General features: G+C 36.1%; 1 protein-coding gene across 6 annotated transcripts in view; it reads right to left on the reverse strand.

Annotated features, from left to right (window-relative positions):
* Nucleotides 1-25,527, reverse strand: part of MINDY3 (MINDY lysine 48 deubiquitinase 3) — an 81,921-nt gene extending 56,394 nt beyond the window's left edge. For 5 of the 6 annotated variants that reach the window (XM_050805599.1, XM_050805598.1, XM_050805597.1 and 2 more), the window contains exons 1-6: nt 25,198-25,527; nt 13,607-13,686; nt 8,357-8,417; nt 6,582-6,755; nt 3,413-3,464; nt 2,388-2,502 (exon numbers count right to left, since the gene is read on the reverse strand). In XM_050805599.1, the coding sequence (XP_050661556.1) occupies nt 2,388-2,502; nt 3,413-3,464; nt 6,582-6,755; nt 8,357-8,417; nt 13,607-13,686; nt 25,198-25,291 (576 nt within the window). In that variant the 5' untranslated portion in view covers nt 25,292-25,527. Of the gene's footprint in view, nt 1-2,387; nt 2,503-3,412; nt 3,465-6,581; nt 6,756-8,356; nt 8,418-13,606; nt 13,687-25,197 lie in introns of those variants that run through there. The other variant, XM_050805602.1, reaches the window with a different exon arrangement.
* Between the last annotated feature and the right edge of the window lie 699 nt (nt 25,528-26,226).

Consider the following 26,226-nt stretch of genomic DNA (forward strand, 5'->3'; position numbering starts at 1 on the left):
CTATATAAAGAACACTCATGGATGAAATATGTACTGTTGGTTAAAGGGGCAAGGAGAGAGAATTAACTTTTAATCGGAGAAAGGAGAAATTATTTAATAAATGAATTATTTAAAAGTTAAATGAATATTAACCTGTTAAGGAAACTGATTTTTTTTAGATCATGTAAAAACTTATTGCAGTAAATATATACACAATGAATACTGATAGAGATATAACATTAAATAACTTGCATTTTAATTATTTAACTGGTACATAAAATGGAAGGTTTACTTCTGATTTTAAGTATTACTTCACAAATATTGGTCATTCAAATGTATACTTACAAAATGCAAATTAGAAGGCCAGGAAGTGCCTTCTTTTCTTAAAAACCAATTTCCTGATATTTTCTAAACCTCCAGAAGGGCACTCAGCTTCCAAAAGTTCTAGATACTGGGTAAGTACCAGAAGACCTACTAATTTTAACCTCATCAATTCCAAAAAGGACAAAGATAAACTGCCATTCATTGTTCTATTCACTTAACTTTAGCCGTTGGTTCTATCATTTCTAAGAATTAAATAGATGATTAATTAACAACCAAGATTTTTAATGAATGACTAAATCTCGCAGGGGGAAACAAAGAAGCATGAGCTCTTGCATGTGCCATCCTCGTAAACAAATCAAATCAGGCTATGATAATGTCAAGATGAATACTATCAACAAGTGACACAATCACTAATGAGGAAGCGGATATCATTTTAAAGACCAGGTCAAGGAAGGACAACTTGCATGATAATTTATTGTCTGTAAAGAAGAAGAAACAGGAGATATCAAACGTTTTGAGCATTATAAAGTTAGAGAATACTGAACAGTCAAGAAGAACTTACAAGAAACCAGTCATCTTAGATACCACTATCACTGCTACTCCCAACATCTACACAACTAAGCACTTTTGGTTCTCTTATTTATACTTAATAATCCAAATAAGTATTTATTTACATTTCTAAATATGCTCCCTTTCTTTTCCACTCCATGACCTGTCCTAGTTTAGGCTTCTCTTATTTCAATACCCACTTTTCTAGTTTTCCTGACTCTAGTCTTGTACTACAAACACCAACTCTTATCCATCACAACTCCCTATCCCAATTTAATACATCTTTTATCAACAAAAAGATCTTGTCACTCCCTTGTTCAAACTTTTTACTGTGTTCCAATTCTGAGCAGATGAAACCTACTCTTTGCACAGGGTATGTAGAAAGGCCTTCATACTCTAAGTCTTTTCTTACATACGTGCCCAGTCTCATCTTCCACAATTGCCTCTGGTGTCTTATGCTGCAGTTAAGGCTCAACTACTTAGAGCTCCCTAAACCTGCATTATACCCTCAATCCCTTACACTTTTATACTTGCAGTGCCCACTGCTGGAAAAAATTTCCTCCAGCTTTTCCATACAGAAAACTTGCCCTCATGCATCAAGGTCCTATCTCTGTCAGATGGTCCCTACTAGAAACAGTGTGCCCTTGATTCCATCTAATAGGTTCAGACAGAACACCAAACGCCAAAACACACTGCCATAATGGAATTATTAATGTGTCATTTTTTTTACAACACTAAATACATATCACTAAAAATGTATCCCATATTATTAATACAAACATAGTCCTTAGCATAGAGTCAATGCTCAAAAAACATTTGTCAAATAAAAGAAGTCTGATTTCAGACATGATAGATATAATAGGATAGTCAACTGAGACTAACACGTTACTAGAGCTATGAGACTGGTATTTGGGGAAAAAGAGTAGGACTAGAAAGGGACATATTGGAACTATTATATAGCTATTTATAAAGGTAACCTGAGTAAATGATATATCCATAAAAGGTATACTGGATCCAGGGAAGAAAATTTCTGGAATATAAAAATTTAGAGGAGGAGAGAAAAGAGCAGGAGGTAACAGGTAAAGAAGGAAAGGAAGCTATCAAAGAAAACAAAACAAAGTAAGAATCGTGAGACGTTATAGAAAGAAAACTCAAACAGTGATTTATCAAAAAAAAAAAAAAAAGAAATCAAGAAAGGGAATGAAGGTCAAAAACAGCTTCCAGAAGGGGTTAAGGGGTCAAGTGCTACACAGAAGGATCAAAGGAAATACAATTTGGAAGAACTGACAGCATTTCACAATTAGAACATTATTGATCATCTCTGTAGTTCAAAAGAGCAGAGGTGAAAGTAAGCATGAAACTGCTTAAGTAACGAGTGAGTGCTGAGGAAACAGAAATTAACTAATTTTCAGCGTAAAAGATTTTTATTCTAAGAATTTAAAAACAGCATCAGGAATAAAATTACTCATCACGGCAGGAAAAACAGCACTAAATAACATTAATCAAAGGCAGAAAAAGCATTTTCTTGAACATACCTTTGTCAGTAATACAGAATACAGAAAAAGCAATACTCCAAATTTATTTCCCCACATTGAATACTGGTCCAAGACAGCATCTTTTAATTCTGGTAAACTTCTGAATGATCTTTTTCTGGGGGAAAAAAAGAATTAAGTATTGGTATCATGATGAGGTTAACTACATTCATAAAAGGGAAAATTTTTAAATTTTCTTATACATTAAAACATACACATACAAACAGGAAACTTTAGGGACATTTCTAAATTTTTCAAATACAAATTTAGCCACTAAAACCAAAAGCTATTTCTGACAACTATCACAATATACGATATGTATCATTAAGAAAGAACACCTACTTGGCAGGGAACCTCTTCATCTCTTAGGTGAACTGTCTGGCATCAGTAAATTCTTCAATAATATACAGTTATTTAAACAATAGAGTGGCCTTCTTGTAAGAGGGGGTAAACACAAAGAACACTTCACTTTTTAAATCCTAGAAATTACTTAACAAATATCTGAATGCCAAAGATAACTTACATTTGCGGCTTCTTTTAAAAGAAATTAATGTTACATTTTAAACCAAATGCCACCCATAATTCTATCAACAGCCATCTTTACCTTTAACTTTGTAATAAAAAGTTTAAATGCTCTAACAAAAATATGGGCATTCTTAATAAAAGGTATAGAAAACAGATACTGGCAAATAAGAAATAATTCTAATATTTATCCTACTAAAAATGTTTATATTTGTTAAGGACACAAAAACATTAAGCTAAAATGGTTTTTTTCATTGTAATGGTGAAAAAGCTTTTTAATGTTTTTAAAAAGCGTATTTGGATAGTTAATTAAGGACTCAGCATAATTTAAACATTTACAAACTATTTTCATTTAAAGGCAAATTAATCCTGAAGCAATGGATTTAAAATTTATGTTTAAGTAGCGCATTTCTATGCAAAACTAAGAACCTTTGCACAGTATGAACAGACTTAAAGTGGCAATGTGTCCACAGAGTAAGTATTTTAAATGTTCCAATGTTACTTACTGAATTAATGCATGAAATCGCTCAAAGCCAAGCTCTTCGACAGCCAAGGCAGCTATACATAAAAGACACTTTTCAGCACTACACATGGCAAATAAATGACACAAGATACACACAGCAGGCTGTAAATACTTTCAAGCAATCAAAACTTTCCCTATTTCCTTACTCCCTTAAAATTCTCAGTTTATTTTCAACTTTATTATAACATTATATTTCAACATCTTTGTCATCATGAATATAACTAAAATGGATATAATACTGAGAATGTAGAAGGGTGATTAAATAGACATTTCAGTTCAGCTATGCTATGGTAGTTTATAAAGTATGAAAAATTACTGATAATCAGTGCTTCACACATCATAATGTGTCCTGCACTTTTAAATAATCTTTCAGATTATATAAATCCAAGTAATATCATCAGAGCTAACCTTCCTTTTCATAATATAAAATTTTAAGGTTTAATGCTTAATTATTAAACAAACGTGTATAAAAAGGCAAAACACTCTCAAACTACACAGGTTCAATGACAGCTTTAAGTTTGTTTCCTCATTTATTTGTATAACTGTTAAAAAGTTTTCAGTAACTTATTTAGATTATGTTTATTAATCAAAGGAAATCAAAGCATTTTAATCAGAGGTAATGTTTATTGAGCAGTTTACTAAGTGCCAGGCCCTTTTTTAAATGCCCTACATGTCTTACCTCATTTAATCCTCATATAAACCCTCTAAGCTCCATTTTACAGCAGAGGAACCTGAGGTACACAGAAAAATCCTCTCAAGAGTACATAGGACTAAACAGCAGTGATGAGATTGGAGCCCAGATAGTCTTGGCTCTGGGGAGTTATTTATCACAATGCATAACTTCACATATATTTTATAAAGCAAAACTTACTACTATCAAATATAAATTCTCACTGGTGAGTTAAGAAAATTGATTCAATATGAAGTCAAAATTTTAAATTTTTATTTACAATTTAAAATGTCGCATTATGCTAGCTTTCCAAAGCCTAGTTGTAAGTGTTTCATATTTCGTTTTAAAATCTTTAGCAGTCCAAATGGATTCAGTTATCTCTTGGTTTATGTGGGAAACAAACTGAAATTGAACCTGAGTATTCACTACTGCGAACAACTGTGCATTACCAACAAGCCAAAACTATACACACCACATAAGCCAATGAAATTAATGTTTGTAGAGAAAGTAATATTAACAAGAGGGGAAAACACTTTACATTAAAACTTTCAGAAAATGAAAACTCTACCTAATCTTTTCCAAATTATATTATCTGTTCTGCAATGTTAGATGATCTAAATAGTTTTACTGGGTATACTACAAAAGTAGACATAAAGATAATAATTTAGAGAAAAGAGGCAAGCAAAATAAAAAGCTTAGCAGGCAGGGATGGTGGAAAAATATAAAACACAAGAAAAAGAACATAGCTGGGAATAAAGGAAAGAACAGGTAAAATAGATTGTTACATGGAATAAAAATTGTAATATAAATACAGTTCATTTGTCACTAAGGTAAATTCTCAAATTTTCAGTTAACAAAGTATTTCAAATGTATACAATATTTAAAAAATTTAAAATATGGTTTACTTCATGGCAACTTTTAAAAGAGATACAAAGTAAACTGGAAAATTACTAAAATGTGTTTTGGAGCGTAATTCAATATAATATGCCCATCTAAATTAGTTACTGAAGTACCAAAGTGAATGCATTATAAGGCCCTTCAACCTACAGCAATGTAACCTATCACCACAGAAATGCATAGCACATTCCATAGTGCGCACTCAGTATACTACTAAGATACTAATGGAAAATGTTACATAAAAAGATCTTACTATTTTCTCACACATCAATATACAGACTGGCTTTAAGCATATAATCTTCAAAAATAATTTTTCAAAAGATCAACAATTCCTCTTTCAAAATTTTAATATCCTAAATGAAACTATTAAGTGTGTTTATATCCACACAGTAAAACCTGGAGAATGTGTTAAAACCAATCTTAATGACACTTTGGACTACCATCCTTGTGACTGTTTTCCACTTGTTGTTTTCAAATGTCATTATAAACTCTAAAATATGTTCTTTTTGAAAGGCCATGTTTCAAAGGCTTCAAAAGGAAGCATCATTCAACTGTTTAAATGTTCAAAATTATTCCTTGCAAATGTACTACTATTAGAATTTGCCAGGCTTAAGGCATTTTAACTGCAAAGGTAGGAGAAAAAAGATACTGACAACACAGAGACATTTTAGTCCAGGGAGGCAACAGCATCTTACAGATAATACTATATGGAAAGAAGAATGTGTATCACATACAATTGAAATGTACTTTCAGGTAGGTAATCTCTCTACAAAAAATTTCCACAGAGATGATAGTTAATGTGATGCTCTGTGGGTAGAATAAATCACTTATTTAACGTAAGCACTTGGGACTACCAATTATCAAAAACCATCAAGTAGCAAGATTACTCCTGAAAAGCAAATCAGAAAAGCAACTCTTAACTAGCTTCCGTACCACTAGCTGTCTCCATTTCACATCGGCAGCTTTCGGGTCAATTACATAAGAATTTTCAAAAGTTAAAAACCACGGAATATATAATTTTTATGAATAATTAGAATAGCTATTATTTAACTTATCTGAAATCAAGGTATGAAAAACTTAAGGCATAACTAAAATTGCCTTAAAATAATCTATATGTATAAAAATAATCCAAATAATTCAGAAGGAAAAGCAACAGCTTGCAACGAAGAGAAATGTCCCCATCTTTGCTCTGGGAAGCAAGTAAAGATAAATTTATGAAATTTTCTGATGTCAAAAAAAACTTTTTTTGCAATACCAAAGCAAACATTAAGGCATCTGAAACTGAAGTATATCATTATTTCTAAATAAGAGTTCTAAAGCTCAAAAGAGATTATTATCAAGCAGAAGTTAACCAGAACACTTTAAAAAGTTTATTTTAAGAGATGCATTTTTTTGCAAAAAAGTAATATCTTCTGGTAATTAAAATAAATGAAATGGAAATAAAAAATATTAAGGCTCAGTAATTAAGCTTACGCTAGAAAAGAATACATGTTATGAAAATGTAATGTTTTATTCAAAATATTCAATAGATTCATTAAAACAAAGGTATAAGAAAAAAACTTCAGGAAATAAAAATGTATCTTACAAGAATGTTCCACTTGGCAACTAGACTCTGCAGGACTCCCAGAAATACTAGCAGTTTCCTCAGTTGTCTTTCCTCTTAACCATGAAACCAAGCAGTATGATCCAGAGTGGTCACAACAAGCACTTTCTAAAATATCACACAAGGTATGACAAAGGAGTTCCTTCTGTTCTTCCTCTAAAAATAACCAAAGCATAAGTTATAACGGTTTCCTCTGAAAAAAAAAAAATTCTGCCATGAATAACAATAGTAAGAATGTGTTGATGAAAATCAAGCATTTTAAAAACAGGGAAAAAATCTCTAAATAGATGTTAAATTATGTTTTAGAAAAACAATGTGTTTGTGGATTGAAATATCACTTTAAATAAAGCCATCCAAATAAAACCATCAAGTAGAAAAAGAATCCTGAAAAATGCAGAATTAAACGTTATGAAAATCACAATCTGACACTGATCATCACTTTCTTAAACCTTTAGCAACTGCAGCATTTAAGCCATGAGGTTTCCTTTACTGCAGAACTGAGCACAATGGAAAGGCCTGTTGAGACCTCTATTTTCTCCCCTCACTTCTGAATTAGTCTCAAGTCCTGGATCACCCTGTCCCAAAGGGATAATAGTGAGATGAGATACTGTCAGCACCTATGTTACCACAATGCATTACATCAGCAGACGCCAGCGGTTAGAATACAGATTTGACAGAAAATAGCGCAAATGCTCAGACCATCTCTTTCTGAAGAACCTTAGCCGCACTCTCTTTTCAAGCAGTATTACTCTCAAGAAGTAGTATCACTTTCTGAAGCTTTCAAAAATTGTATGATGTAAGGAGGTTTCTCTCTCTCCTAATGGATTAACAGTTCTTTAAAGGCAGGAACGATGTTGTTCACCTTATAATCACCACAGTATTTATGACACTTATGACAACGCTTTACAAATATTTTATCAAAGTAAATATAGTTCTGTGTAAGAAACAGTATAAATTTTATTAAAAGTTCAACAATAGTATCTCAAATAGTTTCTTCTCTACTAAAATTTTTTTTCTATTTCACCTATTAATTTAAAACTTATGGAAGTGATATTTTACCTCTTAAATTCAAAATCATTAGTAGATTCTATAGTCATGGTTTGGAATGTAAGCTGTTACATCCTTAGATACAAAACTGGGATTGTAATTGTCCTACTTTCTTCCAGAAGGTATTGTGAGGTTCACAGGAAATTGTGTACGTGAAGGAAAGATCTTTGTAAACTGTCACGTGGAATGCAAATTCTTATTATAAGGTGGCATCACATCTCTCTGGGTACAGAAGCTCATGTTACAGAAGCTATGACAGCTTCATTTGCAACTTCATCCAAAATTATCTGCAGTATTTGCATTGTGTAAGGCATTATACTAAAACATGCAGGAATATAATGATAATTCTGAGGTACTGCCCACAGCTAAGTAAGACCAAAAAAGAAAAATGACTATTCTTTATTGTATGCTGCCACCTAACAGTTCTAGGAAATGCACCATGTTTTAGCAAGAAGCCAAAGGTTTTTCCCTTAATTATACCATCATGTCTTATAACACCCAGTTAGAAAACCAAATTTGGAAATATGAAGTCACTGTTCACGACACTTTCTAAAACATTTTAAAAGGAAACCTCAGGAAAAAAAAAATCCCATTGATACTTAATTTTCTCAGATAATTGTAATTAAACTATTGCCAATGAATCCTGCATAGATCATCTCTATTAAAGCAGAGGATGAAGCAAAAGTTTTTAAAAAAGACAGCTATCATACCTGAACAATCCCGCCAAGAAGACTTCTCAGAAGAAAACAGGAGCTTCTTCAAAAGAAATGCCTTCACACAATTGAAGCAAAAATTAGTGAAATGCATTATAACCATACATCATATCATTCTTCAATTTTAAAATGGAAAACAATCATTTGTACCGCCTTTCTAATCTTTTGACTAGTTCTGTAAAGATACCAAATGGGTTCCCCTCACATTTGACAGAAACTGTGCAGTTATTTATTCAGAGTATACTACTATAAACTTGATTCTAGATTCATAAAATTCTTCCTCTTCCACAGTACATATTTTCTGACAAGTAGAAGAACTCACTCACATAACAGAATAACTGAAAAGCACAGAAACTTACTCCTCTATTCACAAAGTGAAAGCCCTGTAGAACAGGAACAAGTCTACATTTCATTTAGATTCCTCCAGGTAAAAGAAATCTAAATATAAAAGTGGTTCTGTTCCCTTCGCCTTCATCTATGACACAAAAGTAACACCTTTACAGTCACCACTTTATTATCGGGAGCTCAAGATTAACTAAAAAAGCTACAAGATTCAGAAGAAAAGACAAATGGATTTCTAAACTTCCCCTTAAGCGAGTCAATGATGTTACATTGGCTATTTGATAAAAAGCTGCATAGGGAAGTGTCTCCTTCTCAACCTGTAGTTCAACAGTAGCTACATCCCAGTCACCTGACTTGTTTCAACTGCAGATTCTTGGGCTCCACCTACTCTATCTGAATCTCTAGAGGGCAGGTCCAAGAAAAACAGGTTACAATGATGACTTTTCCTCACCTGTGTTTGAAAGTATTAGTGTACAGATTAGGAAGACTGCTTTTTAATCAGGCAAACTTAGGTTTGAATCCTGGCTCCACTATTACTAACTAAAAATAACTGTACAAACTTTAAAAGGTTACAGTGAGGATTATATGAGAAAATCTATGTAATGCACTTAGCACAGTACCTGGCACCAATAAACAATTCAAGGTATTACAACAAAAAACTAAGTAATATTCCATTTACATAGGCATAAAGTCTACAAATACTGTAATCAAGTGCTTCTGATTTTTCCCCAAAATGGCAACAACCATCAAGTGGAACAGTATAACTACATCACAACATTTTAGAAGTGAGATGGGGAGATTCATTATTTCACTGCCAATATAACTACTGTTAGCATTCTGACATACTTCCTTCCCATGTTTTTTAATACCTAGTTTTAATTTTATTACAAGTGAATCATAATGGGCATATGAATGTATTTTCTGTTTTTCTACAGAATTCATAAGTATAATTCTTAATCACTACTTGTCTATCAAGCTATTTATCAAAATTTACTTATTAAATTACACTATTGCGCATCACATTGCTTGCAATTTTTTTGCTACTTTAATATATAAGCTCCTTCTTAAATACAACTTTTTCCATATTAAATATTTCTTTAGAAAAGATTCACAGAAACACAACTATTGCATCAGAATCTGCATTGTCATGGTTCCAATTATAGCTTAAAATTCCTTCCCAAAATCAAAGTACAAATTTGTACTATATGGCAGTATATGAGTGTGCCAGCATCGTCCCACCCTTACATGCACTGGCATTTGTAATTTTATTTTTAAAGATGAGAAAAAGTAAGAAATAGAATCTAGTTACAGTTTTATTTTTACTTTTCTGGCTTCCCAGTGAGGGTGAGCATCCTGATTCTTTGGCCGTAAAGCATCATTCCACCTGTTACAACTGCACATCTATGCCCATTTCACCCCTGAATCTTAGTGTTTTTCTAATTAACTTCTACAAGTTATTTATATAAGAAAGACAATATCCCTTTATTGCTAATATTTAATGAAAATATTTATTAGTTTGGAAGTCACTGTTTCTCTTAGAGTGTTGATGATAAATTAAGTTTTCTTATGGTTAAGTATTATTCCAAAAATATATTTGATATATGGTACAAAATGATCTAAACTTATCTTCCCCTCAAAGTGCTAACAAGTCATCTGGATGGGATTTATCAAACTTTATTTTATTTCACCACTGATCTTAGTTCCTTCTTTATTCCTGGTGTGATAAATTCTGGGTAAATTGTTACAGGTAATGAGGTCTATGATTACATTAGCTATTTGGTTCCATTATTTTGCCTATTCTTTTTAAAAGGTATTATGCTCTAATTTTTATACTCTAAAAAAGTTTTAATATATGTACTTGCTCACTTCTAGTCATCTTTAATAACTTAGTTTTGACTTTTAAACTGAAATATTAATACACACAAAATTCTTCACAAAGTGTACGTGACTCGGCCAGGCGCGGTCGCTTATGCCTGTAATCCCAGCACTTTGGGAGGCCAAGGCGGGTGGAGCACCTGAGGTCAGGAGCTCGAGACCAGCCTGGCCAACATGGAAAAACCCCATCTCTACTAAAAATACAAAAATTAGCTGGGTGTGGCCTGGCGCGGTGGCTCACACCTGTAATCCCAGCACTTTGGGAGGCCAAGGTGGGTGGATCACGAGGTTAGGAGATCGAGACCATCCTGGCTAACACGGTGACACTCCAGCTCTACAAAATACAAAAATTAGCCAGGCGTGGTGGCGGGCACCTGTAGTCCCAGCTACTAGGTAGGCTGAGGCAGAGAATGGCGTGAACCCAGGAGGAGGAGCTTGCCGTGAGCCGAGATTGCGCCACTGCACTCCAGCCCGGGAGAAAAAGCGAGACTGCATCTCAAAAACAAAAAACAAAAAAAAACAAAAAAATTTGCCTGGTGTGGTGGTGCGTCCCAGCTACTCAGGAGGCTGAGGCAGGAGAATCACTTGAACCTGGGAGAGCCGAGATTGCATCATGGCACTCCACCCTGGGCAACAAGAGTAAAACTGCATCTCAAAATAAATAAATAAATAAATAAAATAAGTAAATAAATAAAACTTTATGTGACTCTTTTTTTTTCCTTTTTAGAAATGGGGTCTCGCTCTATTGCTCAAGCTGGAGGGCAGTGGCATGATCATAGCTCACTGCAGCCCTGAACTCCTGAGCTTAGACCCTTTCCTTTGAGCCTCTTGAGTAGCTAGGACTACAAGTGTGCACCACCATGCCCAGCTAATTTTTTCTTTTTTTTTTTTTTTTTTTTTTTTTTTTTTTTTTTTAAGAACAGGGCTGTCACTATGTTGCCCAGCCTGGTTTTGAACTCCTGGCCTTAAGCAATGCTCCTGCCTCAGCCTCCCAAAGTGCTAGGATTACAGGTGTGAGCCACTGTGCCTGGCCTATGTGATTCTTTTTTTTTTCTGAGATGGAATTTCACTCTTTTGCCCAGGCTGGAGTGCAGTGGCATGATCTCGGCTCACTGCAACCTCCAGCTTCTGGTTTCAAGTGATTCTCCTGCATCAGCCTCCCGAGTAGCTGGGATTACAGGCGCCTGCCACCACACCCGGCTAATTTCTGTATTTTTAGTAGAGATGGGGTTTTACCACGTTGGCCAGGCTGGTCTCGAACTCCTGACCTCAGGTGATCCACCTGCCTCAGCCTCCCAAAGTGCTGGGATTACAGACGTGAGCCGTGGTGGCCCGGCCGTGATTCTTAAACTTAATTACTACCTCAAAGATACAGAAAAGTAGGTTCAGGATTTTGAATATAACCATCACTGCATAGCACCCCACTTGCAAAAATAACTACCACTACTGAAATATACTGTATTTTACAAAACAGGAAACTCCTGTGGTATACCCTCCATTTAACTATATTCATGCACTACTTGCAATAAAAACCATGCTATTACGGATTAAGAGGGGCAGTATTTATATAATCTAATTTACATATGGACATAACAAAGGAATCTTCAAATTCAGATAACATTCCTACTAATAACCAAAATTTGTTTCAGTCACTCAGTATAACAGCTATAATTGCTAATTTATAGTTAAATTTCATTCTTCACTTTCCATAATTCCAAGGCAAGATTCGGACATTCAAATTTTTCTTCATTTTAAAAAAATTCTCCTAATGCAAAAAAAAAAAAAGATCTATAAAAGATGTATTTTCGAATCAACCATAATTTTTTTCTTTACAAAAATGTATTTTTAGCAATGTAAATATATAGAGTATAACTTCTGAGAAACAATTTACTTTGTAGCCAACAGTTTAGCGATGCATTTTTTTTTTTTTTTGAGACAGAGTGTGCTTTTTCACCCAGGGGAGTGCAGTGGCACAATCTCGGCTTACTGCAAGCTCCGCCTCCCGGGTTCACGCCATTCTCCTGCCTCAGCCTCCCAAGAAGCTGGGACTACGTACGCCTGCCACCACGTCCGGCTAATTTTTTGTATTTTTAGTAGAGATGGGGTTTCGCCATTTCAGCTAGGATGGTCTGGATTTCCTGACCTTGTGATCCACCCACCTCAGCCTCCCAAAGTGCTGGGATGACAGGCGTGAACCACTGCACCCAGCCAGAATGCATTCTTTATACCCAAAGAATAATAAATGCCACATTAAATATATATTTTCAAAACATGATGGTTAAAACAATAAATTAGCTGTAATTTTCATAACAGTTCTTTTATAACAGTTCTAAAGTGACACTGTCATTCACAGACATCAGTATTGTAGTAAACTGAGAATTCAATTCTTAGTTTTAACAGTTTAATAGTTTACAGTGAATCAGCCTTTGAAATTCCAACAATGTAACACATCAAGATTCCAAATCAAATAAAGACATTTTGATAAATCCTATGTTTTGTGCAAAGAAAAACATTTGGTTTTTGAAATTGTTTGAAATCAGTTGTTATAAATTTCAATCAGAAAAGTCAAAGTTATAGCATAAAATAGTATAAGCTGCCAACTTATTTCAAATTTGAAAAAGTTATAGGCTATAAAAATATGAAATCTTCAACTTTAAGAAAATAACTTTTATAGACTGAACAAATGAAAATAGTACAATTACAGCGATTGTACCTATCTAAAGTATAACATGTTATTACTTAATAGGATCTCTATATTAAAGATGTCAAGAAACTTCCTAATTTTCTCAAAGTCACGAAACACCTATTATCTTTCCTTGAAAATATAGTCAAAAGGCTAGTGTTGTGCAACTCATCAATATTCTGAATTTATTTTTGTTTTGGATATTTATTGTAATTTACAAGAGCAAAATTTAAGAGTTAACTGATCATGTCTCATAATTACTATATGGAGTACAGACATTAAAAAACAACAAGTATGAAAGATTTCAACATGTCCCTCTAAGGAGTTGGTAAAGGAGTCTATGTTACCTGAACAGGTGCAATAACAGCACAGGGGCCACCTTCAAACTGTTCTAATGCAGATCCCTCTGATTCACTAAACACAAACCCTAAAAATGAAAGCAAGTAGCAAAGATTAAAAATATAATTCAAGTAGCAGCTAAAAGAATCTTTCATGTACTTTGCTTTGAGAACCATCACTTATCACAACAGCAAAATACCTTCAAGTCATGAGATGCAGATTAAGGAACCTTTTGGAAAAAAAAATCAATAGAACCTATGCTCCCCCACCCCAAAATGTACGTAAGAGTACATATACCCACACAATTTTGCACCCAGGAACTCCTCTAGGAGGATAAAGTATGGACTTTAGTAAAATGACACTAAATCTGACTTTTCATCTGAGGAGGACTAGTTAATCTACTAAATTCAAACAATTTTTAGAACTCTTTAAATACCATATCAAAAAAGGATGAGTTTGTGTCCTTTGTAGGGACATGGATGCAGCTGGAAACCATCATTCTTACCAAACTATCACAAGAACAGAAAACCAAACACCGCATGTTCTCACTCATAGGTGGGAACTGAACAATGAGATCACTTGGACTCGGGAAGGGGAACATCACACACCGGGGCCTATCATGGGGAGGGGGGAGGGGGGAGGGATTGCATTGGGAGTTATACCTGATGTAAATGACGAGTTGATGGGTGCAGCACACCAACATGGCACAAGTACACATATGTAACAAACCTGCACGTTATGCACATGTACCCTACAACTTAAAGTATAATAATAATAAATTAATTAAAAAATAAATAAATAAATAAATAAATACCATATCATTGTATCATTTCAATCTTTCACTCACATTCTATAAGCTAAAAATTAAATGGCATCGGCCAAGATGGCTCATGTCTGTAATCCCAGCACTTTGGGAGGCCAAGGCAGGCGGATCACGAGGTCAGGAGATTGAGACCATCCTGGCTAACACGATGAAACCTCATCTCTACTAAAAATACAAAAAATTAGCTGGGCATGGTGGTGGACACCTGTAGTCCCAGCTACTTGGTAGGCTGAGGCAGGAGAATGGCGTGAACCCAGGAGGCGGAGCTTGCAGTGAGCCGAGATCGCGCCACTGCACTCCAGCCTGGGCGACAGAGCAACACAATGGCATCATAGACAGTACATGTGTTTATATTGGCTCCACCTTAATTTAAATATTACCTAACCAGCATTGACTGATAGCAACTAGTGGAAGTTCTTCAGAGGGCCCTAGGTGAGAAGTTGGGAGAACCCAGTGACCATCTGGATAACCCTTTGAAGATCATTTCACCTGCTTAGGCCTCAGTGTTCTCATTAAAATAATCAATCCCAATTCCAAAATGCTAAGAATCTATAAATTCCGTTAATTGTTACTATTCAGTCATTCAGCCAAATCACTTCACGTTAATGAACATCTGATATTACGCCAAACATCTAGGATATATGCCTGGATGACACAGTCTCTGGTCTGGAGGAGCCACTAGTCCAGGTGAAGAGAGACATACAAATAGATAATTACTAAAATAAAGGAATAAACGAATGTTGTAGCAGAAGAATGCAGAGTATTGTAGACACAGAAAGGCATGCTCTAGTCTATCATAACAGGTAACTTCCAGGCTCATCTTGAACAGCAATTTGCCAGAGAGGCAAAGGTGAATGAATAAAATTCAGCTACAGAAAATACCTTAATTAAAGAAAAAAGGTTTTCCAAGAGGAGGGAATGTGTATAAATCAGAGACAATTTAACATAGCTAAAGGGTAGCATGGGGGTAGGATGGAGGTGCCAGCAAATGGGCGGCAGGAAAGATGACAAGTGGTTAATATTGCAAAGGGCCAAAGGGCCAAAGAACCAGGACTTAACCAGCAGAGATCTTTCAGTAAAACAGTAGTATCATCTTACTGGGCTTTTTTCTTTTTTTTCTTTTTCCTTTTTTAAAGGAACAGAACCAGGAAGAAGTTGTTTCAACATCCCTATAGAGATGCTGCTGACCTAATGAAAGCAACATTAGCGTGGAGAAGAGAAAGTATATTCAAGTAATATTTCTGAGGTAAATATAAGATTTATTTAGTATGTTTAAGTAGGGCAATGGCTTGGTACAAAAGAAATTAGAGCTGTTTATGAAGTTTCTAGCTTGAGACACCAGATGAGAGCAAAGGAGAGGGTGCTATTCCATCCCACCTCCTCTCTTTATCTTCAGTCTCTTCCAGAAAGCATATAAACATTTATCTCACATATTAAAACAAAACCTTAAGATTCCACCAAAAACTCCAACCAGCACTCCATCATTCTTGTCCTCCCAAAGCCCAGCTAGTCATCTATATATACCTTGTCTCAATTTTCTTACCCATTTACTTAACCCTCACTAATCTGGTTTTCAACCCATGAGTGAACCAAACTCATTCTCACCCAAGTTCATCAGTGACCAGTACAGGCTAGTTCCCAAGTCTTATCTTATTTAATCTCCCAAAGAATCAACCTGAAATGCTGACCACAAATCTGAGAAACCTTTGTCCCTTGGCTTTTCATTCCAAGTTTTGCTTTTCTAGTTCTTCTGTCTCCATGATCACTGCTTTTAAGTGCTAATGTTCCCCAGGTCTTGGCTTTAGGATCTACGCTCATTTCATTCTATGCATTCTTCCTGAGTAATCTCATCTACTCTCAGAAATTCCATTACTGGTTATAACCACGTAATTCCCAAATACAGCCCAGATTAGAAACTCCAGACACAGACAGAGTCTAAGTCCCTTAACATGGTCCTGTATAATCTGGCTTCTGCCTGCATCTCCCTCCTCACCCTTTGCCATTCTTCCTTTCAGACTCTGGGCACATTGAGTTTCTTTCAGGTCCTGAGATATTTCATTTTCTCTCTGTCTCTTACCCTTTGTACATGATGGTTCTTCTGCTTGAAACACCTGCTAACCATTTCTCTGGAAAACTCAAACTTATCTTTAGGTTTCACCCTAAGATAAGGTCTTCCTGCTTCAAGGCTTCAAAACATATCTTGAACATGTTCATTTCCATCCCATCTCCAGTTCACCTTATAGTTCAAAGCACTATAATCTTTGACCTTAAATACTGTCAAGAGTTTCCAACCACGTCTCCCTATTCCTTCCTCCCTCCTGTCCAGTCCCCAAGTATTCACCATAGTTGCCAGAAGAATATTTTAGAAATGGAAAACAGATTTTGACACAGCCTGCTTAAAACATTTCAATGGCTTCTCATTGCAATTAAAATAAAACCCAAACTCCTTTTTGTGGTCTGGAAGACACTGTATGATCTATCAATCCAGTTGACTCTGTTTACACTTACAGTCATTATCTGCTGTGACCTTAGGTCCTCAGAACATCCCAGAGACTTTACCTGTAGCCTCAATGCTTACTGTTCTCTCTACATGAAAATGCTCTTTCCTCTACTCTCCATATAGATAAATCCTTATTTGTCAGGTCTCACTTTAGGTGTTAATTCCTCAGAGGGATATTTCCTTACAAACCTATCTAAGTAGTCTCTCCCGTCATCCCCCAGCACAACCAGTACTTACCATAATCTGTAGTTATTGTTTGTTTACCTGTTAATCATCTGCCTTGCCTGACCAGTGTTGTATCTGTGTTACTGATCACTGTTTTCCCACAGTATGTTGTATAGCTATTGCTCAATTAATGCCTGTTGATGTTTTGGCAGGGAAGATAATGGCGGTGTTTGTTTCTAGGAATAACAAGTTCAGTCTCAAAAATGTGAGATAACCATTTGGCAACGTTTAGAAATCGGAGATGTAAGTGTGTAGCTCAGGGCAGGACTGAGGATTAGAGGCAGCAATTTCAATCATCTTAAACATGTCAGTTAAAGTGCATGAGAACCTGTAGAACAAAAATAATGAAGCTGGGAACATTAAAAAGTGAGCAGAGGCTGAGTCGGCAAAGAAGACTGACAAAAATTAGAAGGATAAGAGAGAAGCACATTAACTGAGCTCTTGGAAAGGAAAAATCAGAAGCAAAGAGTAGTCAACTATGACAAACGCTGCTGAATAAAGATATAAATTAAAATACTAGATTAAGCATGTCACTGGGATACTAAAAACATAAATTTACAGCACTGGGAAGAGTAGCCAAATTTTAAAAGTTGAAGTGTAATTCGGATTAGAAAGAGAAATAGTAAAAGCAAACTACAGTTGGCCGTCCATATCCATAGGTTTGGTGACCACAAATTTAACCAAACACAAATGGAAAATATTTGAGGGTGATTAAAAAAAAGGATGGTTGGGTCTGTCTTAAACATTTACAGACTTTTTCATATCATTCCCTAAACAATACAATGTAATAACTATTTACATAGCATTTACATTGTATTAGGTATTGTAAGTAATCTAGAGATGATTTAAAGCATAGGGGAAGTTGTGTGTAGGTTATATGCAAATACTGCAGAGCGTCTATGGATTTTGGTATCTGCAGGGGGGTCCTTGAACCCACTACCCCTCAGACACCAACAGACAACTATATTCAAGTTTGGCGGAAGGGAAAAAGAATGATAGCTTGAAGGGTAGTTGGATAAAGAATTATTACTTTGTAGGCTGAAAGGCATGACTTAGAAAAGGGAACGAACGATTATATGGAAAAGAGGAAGTTTAAGGTCTCCAAGTCCTGAAAAAGAGCTGAGAAAGACTTTTAAAGGTGGTCCACAGACACCTCTGGAAGTCTTAGAGACCCTTCAGGAGGCCCACTGGAGGTTACAATTATTTAAATGATAAAACTAAGACATGATTTGCCCATTTCACTGTGTTGACATTCACAGTGATGGTACAAAAGCTATGGTGGATTACATTGCCGGTTCCTTAGCACAAATCAACACAGTAACATCAAGCTGTCCTAGTGGTCACTGTCCTAAAAAACACCCCCATACAGAGCCAATTTAAGAACACACTTACTGCTGCAGTCAAAACTACTAATTTTATTACATCTTGATCTTGAATACAGTGTCTTTTTAAAAATATATTCTGTGGAACAAAATGGAAGCTACCCATAAAGCACTTCTGCTACATACTGGGTATGATGCTCAAAAGTTATCTCAAGGAAAAGTATCTGTGTAATTTTTTTTTTAATTGCAAGCTGAACTAGCTACTTTTTTTTTTTTTAAATGGAGTGTTACTTTTACCTAGTATAACTACCAATAAGCTACAATTATTCAGACTTGAGTATCTGGCTGACATTTTCTCAGAAATAAGTGAGTTTGACATTTCAAGGAAAATAGCCAGTGATAAAATTTCCAGCTTTCAAGCAGTAACTTGGAAAACTTGTGTCCACCACTGTGAGTCTGACAGCTTCTCAATGCTTACAGATTGTTCTGATGAGCTCACTGGTAACAGAAACAAACGTGACTTCTAGTGTGGTTATCATGACATCAACATTTGGAAGACTGTCAGTAGACCAATAATTTCCAAATCACTGATGCATACTGTTACAAATTAATGCACAGGTAAGAGATCCACTTGAACTGCAAGACAGACCAAAAGATTTCAATTTAACAGAGGATGAAAAGTTATGTGATTCAGTTTTAGATTTCATATTGCAACTAATCTCTACAATACTCTGATGTGTCAAGTTTTGGTGTGGTATTAAAGAAGATTATGTGTAATTATCCAAAAAGGCTACTACCATACTTCTTATACCTTTTCCAATTACATATGTGAGGCCAGATTTTCTGCATCCACTTCAACCAAAACAATATATTGCCACAGACTGGAGAAGCATATGTGGGAATCCAGCTGTCTTCCAATATGATAAACATTAAAGAGATTTGCAAAAATGTAAAACAATGCCAAAGTCTCACTAAGTTTTAACTTTTTCATATTGAAGCCCTCAACAATTTTTAACACTGTAATGGGGACCTGAGTTCCAAAAACTTGAGAGCCACTGGCTTAGGAGAAGAAGTAAATTTTGGAAGACTTTTAAGTTAAACATATGAGGAAAAATGAAAAAGTGAAGAGGTGTTACATATTGAGAGTGAGAGGAATGAGAAAGGTACAGAATTGAGGAAAGTGTTAATTCCGAAAAACATAAGGAAAGAACTAACAGAAGCACCGAGGGCTCAGCTAAGATTTAAGTATTGGTGCTGGACACAATTTTCTCCAGCAATACATAGCAGCCTGGGAGATCAAAAATAGGACAAATGGAGAACTGGAATAGAGAAGATGCATGGAACAAAGTTAATAAGGAAAGTGACAACTAAGGTTTCTGGTTATGTTAAAACAACCAAATTTAAGGTCCAACCGAGGAAAAAGAGACGAAATCTTCACTGTTTGGCCAGCTCTCCTCCTACTGAGAATAAGGAAAGGGCCCCTAGTGTTGTACCCAAGTGCAGAGGTGAAATTAAGATCTGCTAAACTTTTCGTGTATGAAATTAAAGTTTGAATTAGTAATGGATCTTGCCTTCCTTAAAAATTTAAATAACGTAACCCAATTATCCATGGGTGGGGCTTTTAGTTGGAACTGCATTATAGTGAGTTGCTTTTGCACTCTGAATATTAAAAACCCATGGAGAGAATTCTAAGCAGTTATACTTCATGCCAATTTCTGTTTAATTCCAATATACATGTTTCAGTGTGTTAAGTGATAATGGACAAAGGCTATTAGAGCCAAAATGAAATAAAGTCAGCTAAATGAAAATTAAGTATTCTATCCTAAAACAGGACTATGCTAAGGAGACTTCTCTTTCTATAATAAGGTTTTACTTAAGTTTGAACTCCTTAGGACACAGCATTACTTTTCTTGTCAAGAGTTCTCATACTCAATTATTTCCTAGTTTTAGAAGGACTTAACTTACCATAAATGGCTGTTTTTCCTGATTAGGTCTGAAACTATCCATCTTAAAACATCTAATCCTACGTATACAATTTCATATCACATTACACAGTACCAGAGATCACAGAAAAGTCTTTCTCATTTTCACATTTTATAGCTCAGAACCAGGGTAAACCTGAGCCATGAACCTCATCGCAATTTTTCAATTTCTTGTTTTCATATTACTTACTATATATATTTATACACACACATAATGCACACCATTTTGACAACTATAGCTTCTACAATTCTAGTCTTCCATGTAAACAAGGCTACAGAAAGACTTAGTTTGACATCCAGGCTGAGTCAAATATCTCAACTGGACCTTTCATCTTAAAAAATGAGGATAACTACATTTATTATTTGTTATCTTTCAGGGATGTTGCAAAGATTAGGTAAGATTTTCAAAAGCTGTAAAATATAGTATAAATATATTATGATAGACAGACACTTTGAAGTATTTGAATAAAACAAAGTACTAAGGAATTAATTTTGTCGTATATGCTTACCAATTACGAATTACAAAATATTGGCTGTTATGCAAATCATAATTTAGGTATGTTGAAGAAAGGAAAAACCTACATAAGAGAATGTTAAAACCTTCCAAAAACAAAAAAATATTTGAAACGAGGTGATCCACAGTATTAACTTCACTTCGGAAGAAAAATTAATGATGCTGGTGTATCATTTTATTACTTTGATAGAATAGTAAATCACATTAAAATAAATACCCAAACATGCCTTTAAACCTTAAATTAACCCAAGTGTATTAACTCTTAATATATTTTATATTTATATTTTAATGGATCCTTCATTTTTCCTAAGTTATTTGTTAAATCTCATTTTTTTTTCATATTATGTAACAAAAATTGTGCTACACTGAAAGCCCAAAACTCTAGTTTCAATCAACTACACCTACACGCCCCTCTTCCCCTGGGGAAAGAGAAAAAAAAAAATCCACCCACTGCACTGCTACAAATAGTGAAAATAAATATCTCTCTTTCTGACTAGTCTTTAGGAGAAACAATAAAATAACTGGAAGAAGGAAAATAATTGGAAGAATGAAAAATGGCTTCTAAGAGTTTACACTCTCCATCAGGCGTCAGCAAACTACAACCCTCATCTGCTTTCATGTTTTGGAATGCAGCCACACCCATACTAACTATGGTTGCTTTTGCTGCAATAGCATTGATGAGCTGAGAGGCAATAAAAAGGCCACTCACCCTCTAGAGAAGTTTGCCAAACACTGAGCTAAGCAATCAATATTGAAAAGAAAATAAATTCCAAATAACTCAAAATGTTTTTATTTATACAAGAAATACTACTTCTGTCAGGTCTAGCTGATTCTTATTTTGGTTCTGTTGGGTTATGGTCAGTCTGCCCGCTTCTTACCATCTCCAGTGCCACTACTCTGGTCCAGGATGGCATCTTTTCTCCCCTGGATTGCTGCAATTGTCTCTTCTCTGATCTTGTCGTCCCAATCCACTACAGTCTATCCTCAAATACAGCAGGCAGATCAATCCTTTAAAAGCTTGCCAGGTGGTATCTCTCCTTTGCTCCAAATCTTCCAAGGACCCCCGTTTCATGTACAAGATGAGCGAAAGTCCTTCTAATAGGCTAGAAAGCTTTACATGATTTGGGCCATTTTATTTCTTATATCATCTTTTATTATTCTCCTTTTCCTTTATTCCCTCTCTTGCCACACTAACTTCCTTCTTGTTGCTGGAACAGACCAAGCGTAGTTTGTGTGAAGTGTTTTGTAACTACCATTTGTTCTGCCTGGAGCACTCTTTCTTCTGACTTCTGCATGACTAGCAGAGTGACTCCAAGTGTTTGCTCAAATCTCATCTTAAAATAAGGCCTGCCCAGGACACCCCACCCAGAACTCCATATCTCCTCATCTTCAAACTATTTATTGTACATGTGTAATTTATGCTACATTATGTTTACTGTTTGTCTTCCCTCCCACCCTACTGACTCTCAACTGTAAGAGCTTGGAATACTGGTGTAGTTTGTGGGAAGGGAGAGGATAAATAGTGCTAATGAGCTAAGGAAGTGAAAATTATATGCTATTCTTTAAAAAGTACTATAGGCAATTGAGCAGGAGGGAAGCAGAGAGGAGAATAAATTTTCAAGTTAAAATAAAACCCTGCCAACTTTAAGCCCTTAAATTACATGGCTTATTGCCTTTAAAATTAAAACTGCCCAAAAAAAGAAAAAGAAAAACACCCCACATTTTTTTAAAACGAACAGGATTTGTAGAAGAGAATTATCTAAAAATGTCAAGCCAATTAAAAACAACTATGTGCCACTCCTGCAGCTTATTGTTTTAACAACCATATCAAAAGAATTTAAGTTGGTCAATCAATATAATTTCATAGATGAACTATCTCTAGATATAATTGCATAAATATTCACGCCAAACATCTTACACCTGTATCTTGCTTCCAGAAGACTAATGAGACTGCAGTTGTCAATTGGAGACAGTCACAGACTATGAAATAAAGCCAGAGTTGATGTCACATTAGTAATGCAGCAAAGCAGTGTCTTGTGTCTATTCCCACAATCCCAAAGGACTGCCACAGCAATATTTAGCAATGGCCTCAAAGAACAAACAAATGAATACAACAGTTAACATACCAAAACCAGTAACAGGACCCCTCTGATTCAGAGGTGATAACTTCAAAAATATATGTTTGGTTGCCTTAAAATCTCAATCAGTGTAAAGCCTTGAAGAGTTACATATTCAAAATATAACTAACTGCACTCTATAAACGAAAAAAGAAAGAAAGAAATCCTTTATTTTGAAATGGTACTGACGGAACTAATCCTGTTAAAGAATTTCTGCATGATTAAAGGTGGCAGAGCATTCTAATAAGTCATTATAAAGTCCTATTGAGAATAATGATTATCCATCAAATAAACAACTTATTGTAATTGTCGGGAAAAAGCCAAAGAGTGAATGTGGCTTAGTCTACAATTAAAATAACTTAAAATAAATATAAAATTATTTTTAAAAATAATATAAAAAGAGCTACCATATACCGAGTGTTCACTATATGTCAGATAGTGTCCTAAGCGCCTAAATTATTTACATGGCCTTTAATCCTCACAACAACTTTATAAGGTCTATTATCCGTACTTTACAGAGAAGGAAACTGAGGCTTAAATAAGTTAAATTGCATGAACCTGAATCTATTCCAAAGCCTGTGCTCTTAACCATTACTGGAACTGCTGCCCTGAATCTTCCTTGCATTTGCATTACAGTATAAATATAAACAGGGCTGAATATTATCTTCTTCTACTCTGTAAAATGTTTTATAAATGTTAATTGATTACAATGGAAGTAAATTTTTTCTTAGTCTTTCACAGTATTTTAGAGCTGTTTACTATTAGAATAAGTAAGTCAAAGCGGGAAGTGTTGAAATAAAATCTCCCTCTAAGGTGCCCAAGATTAGGTAACTGACATAATTCAATGTGGAAAAAAAGAGCCCAGGTCATTACATGTAGGGTTTGGAAACTCAAAGGAAGATAATAAAAACAGAGGTGTATTAGGAATTCAGACCTGGAATCCATTCCCAGTTCTATCAATTTGTGCAAGTTTGGCCCAGTCATTTACCTTCACAACTAATTGTTTTCATCTGCAGAGCAACAGTGAGGGACTAAATATCCCAATTTATAATATATTATAATTGTAATTTTACCAGCTCTTAAAACATATCTGGGAGGGAAGGAGAGATTACGTAAATCTTGAATTTTTTTTACAAGACACGCGTTTTGAAATAGGGGTTTATATTTACTATGCCAAAATTCCCCCCAGTCTATTTAGGGAACAGGTGTTCTCTAAACAGATGTTTTAATAATAATATTGTTTTACATACATAAAGTATTGATCCTTCTGACTCAAGGTTATGCTTTTAACCTCATCATCATCTTTCCTGAGTCACCTTTAGGAATGTGTCAGTTGTTTGCCTATCGAAACTTAAGAATTAGGGATAGTTACCAGTATAAAGCGCCCAGCCTGTTACGGTGCAGGAATTCAATAAATGCTTCTTTTATTTCATTATTGTTTGTACTAAGACTCTTTATATAAGTAAAAATCCTGTCTGGGTTACAAGTATACCGATAGAGGAAGTACTATGATCCATATTCCCTTTTTAACAGTGACAGATAATAAACCATATCCAAAACGGGGATACTTTGGGCCAAGAGTACACTTTTTAGCAAGCAACAGTGTTTACACACAGAGTACCACACCTTACCACATAATGACAATACAAATAAAAAACTGCTTTTTGAATTAGCCACTTGGACTTTCCCGTGGACGTCCCTCCTTCTTACCAAAAATAGACCAACCACCACCAATAGAGAGCTCTGTTAGGGGGTAAAGATGGGGAAGGCCACAGCACCCCCTTGAGAAAGTGGCACCAGGGCACGGGGCGCACCTTCTGTGTCACGCCCTGCAACCCAGCAAGGGGCCACCCCCTCCTCCTCCCCAGCCGAAGCGCAGCCCGGAGGATGGAAGAGGCGCTGCGGGTATTTAGTGGCAGCTGTAACCTTTCTCCTACTCAACCTCTCCCCACCAAGGCAAGGCAGGGCGTGTCTAGAAAGTCCAGCTTCAGCGCTGAGCACGGCGACTGGGACAGAGTGCGGGGCGCGCGAGGGGCTGGAGCGAGAGGCGTCACAGGCGGACTCTCGCAGGGCAAAGGAAGCAGCGGCTTAAAGTGAGAGAGCCCCGCCAGGGTACCTTGCGTCCAGCGGCAGAAAATGGTGTCCGAGAGACCCGGGCTGCTCTTGGTGCCCCACACCAGCTCCATCAGCTCTTTAGTCAGTTCGGACATGATGGGAAACGGGCGGGCGGGTCTTCGCTTTGCGGACTCCTGCCCCGGAACATGGGGAAGGGGCAACTCCAGAGACAGCGGCTGTGGGACGGCGTCGGCAAACGAGTTGGAAGGTGAGGCAGGAAAAAGGACAAGGGGCTGAGAGCCACTTGCAGAGACCGCGCCTGTCAACCCACGTCCGCGCAGCAGCGAGTTGTCCGTACCGGAAGTACTGGTGCCACTTCCGACTCCTCTTTAACTCCCGCCCCTTAGAAGCTGAGGGCCCGGAAGTGCCCTCCCCGGAAGTGAAATTGGAGGCGGAAACAGCCACGGAAAGCGGTGGAAGTAGCTTCTCTGCTTTCTGAACCGTCTGCGACCCTTTGGTGGGATGGTAGTTTTTTATTGGGAGGGGGCGTCGGCGTATTTCTAACTTCCAGGAATACCTCCTTCCTCTAGGCACTGCTCTGGGCTCAGCTGGAGGCTCTGAGGCCCAGGCCCTAGGAACTAGAACATATGCCCCTTGCTTGTATTTTACAGTATTAATTTTGTAAAACTAGAACTATAAGGAAATGGTTGAGTCACAGTGCGGTACCATCTTTGCCTTGGTAAGGCGCTTCTCATAAGCTGGAGGCTGTCCACCTCTGTACTTCAATAAATCAAAGTCAGACCAACTAGTACCTAAAACCATGGCAAAGAATGTGGCATAATGTGCATTAGAAATGCTTCTACCAGCTGCAACACAGAATTACAAGGTATTTGTAGGGAAACAGATTCAAAGCAACCTGTTTGTAAATGTTACAGCATTTTCATCTCCAGTTTTTGAGACTGCAGAGTGTGTGGGCAACACCTGGACTAAAGTTTAGGTTTTACTAATTAACTAGCAGTTAAATTGAGTTCATGTGAAAACTTATGTTTGTGCTGCTTTAAAAAAGAGGGCTTGTATTGCCCAAGCTTTA

The sequence above is a fragment of the Macaca thibetana genome, chromosome 9 (genome assembly GCF_024542745.1).
Source record: "Macaca thibetana thibetana isolate TM-01 chromosome 9, ASM2454274v1, whole genome shotgun sequence".
Taxonomy (NCBI): domain Eukaryota; kingdom Metazoa; phylum Chordata; class Mammalia; order Primates; family Cercopithecidae; genus Macaca; species Macaca thibetana.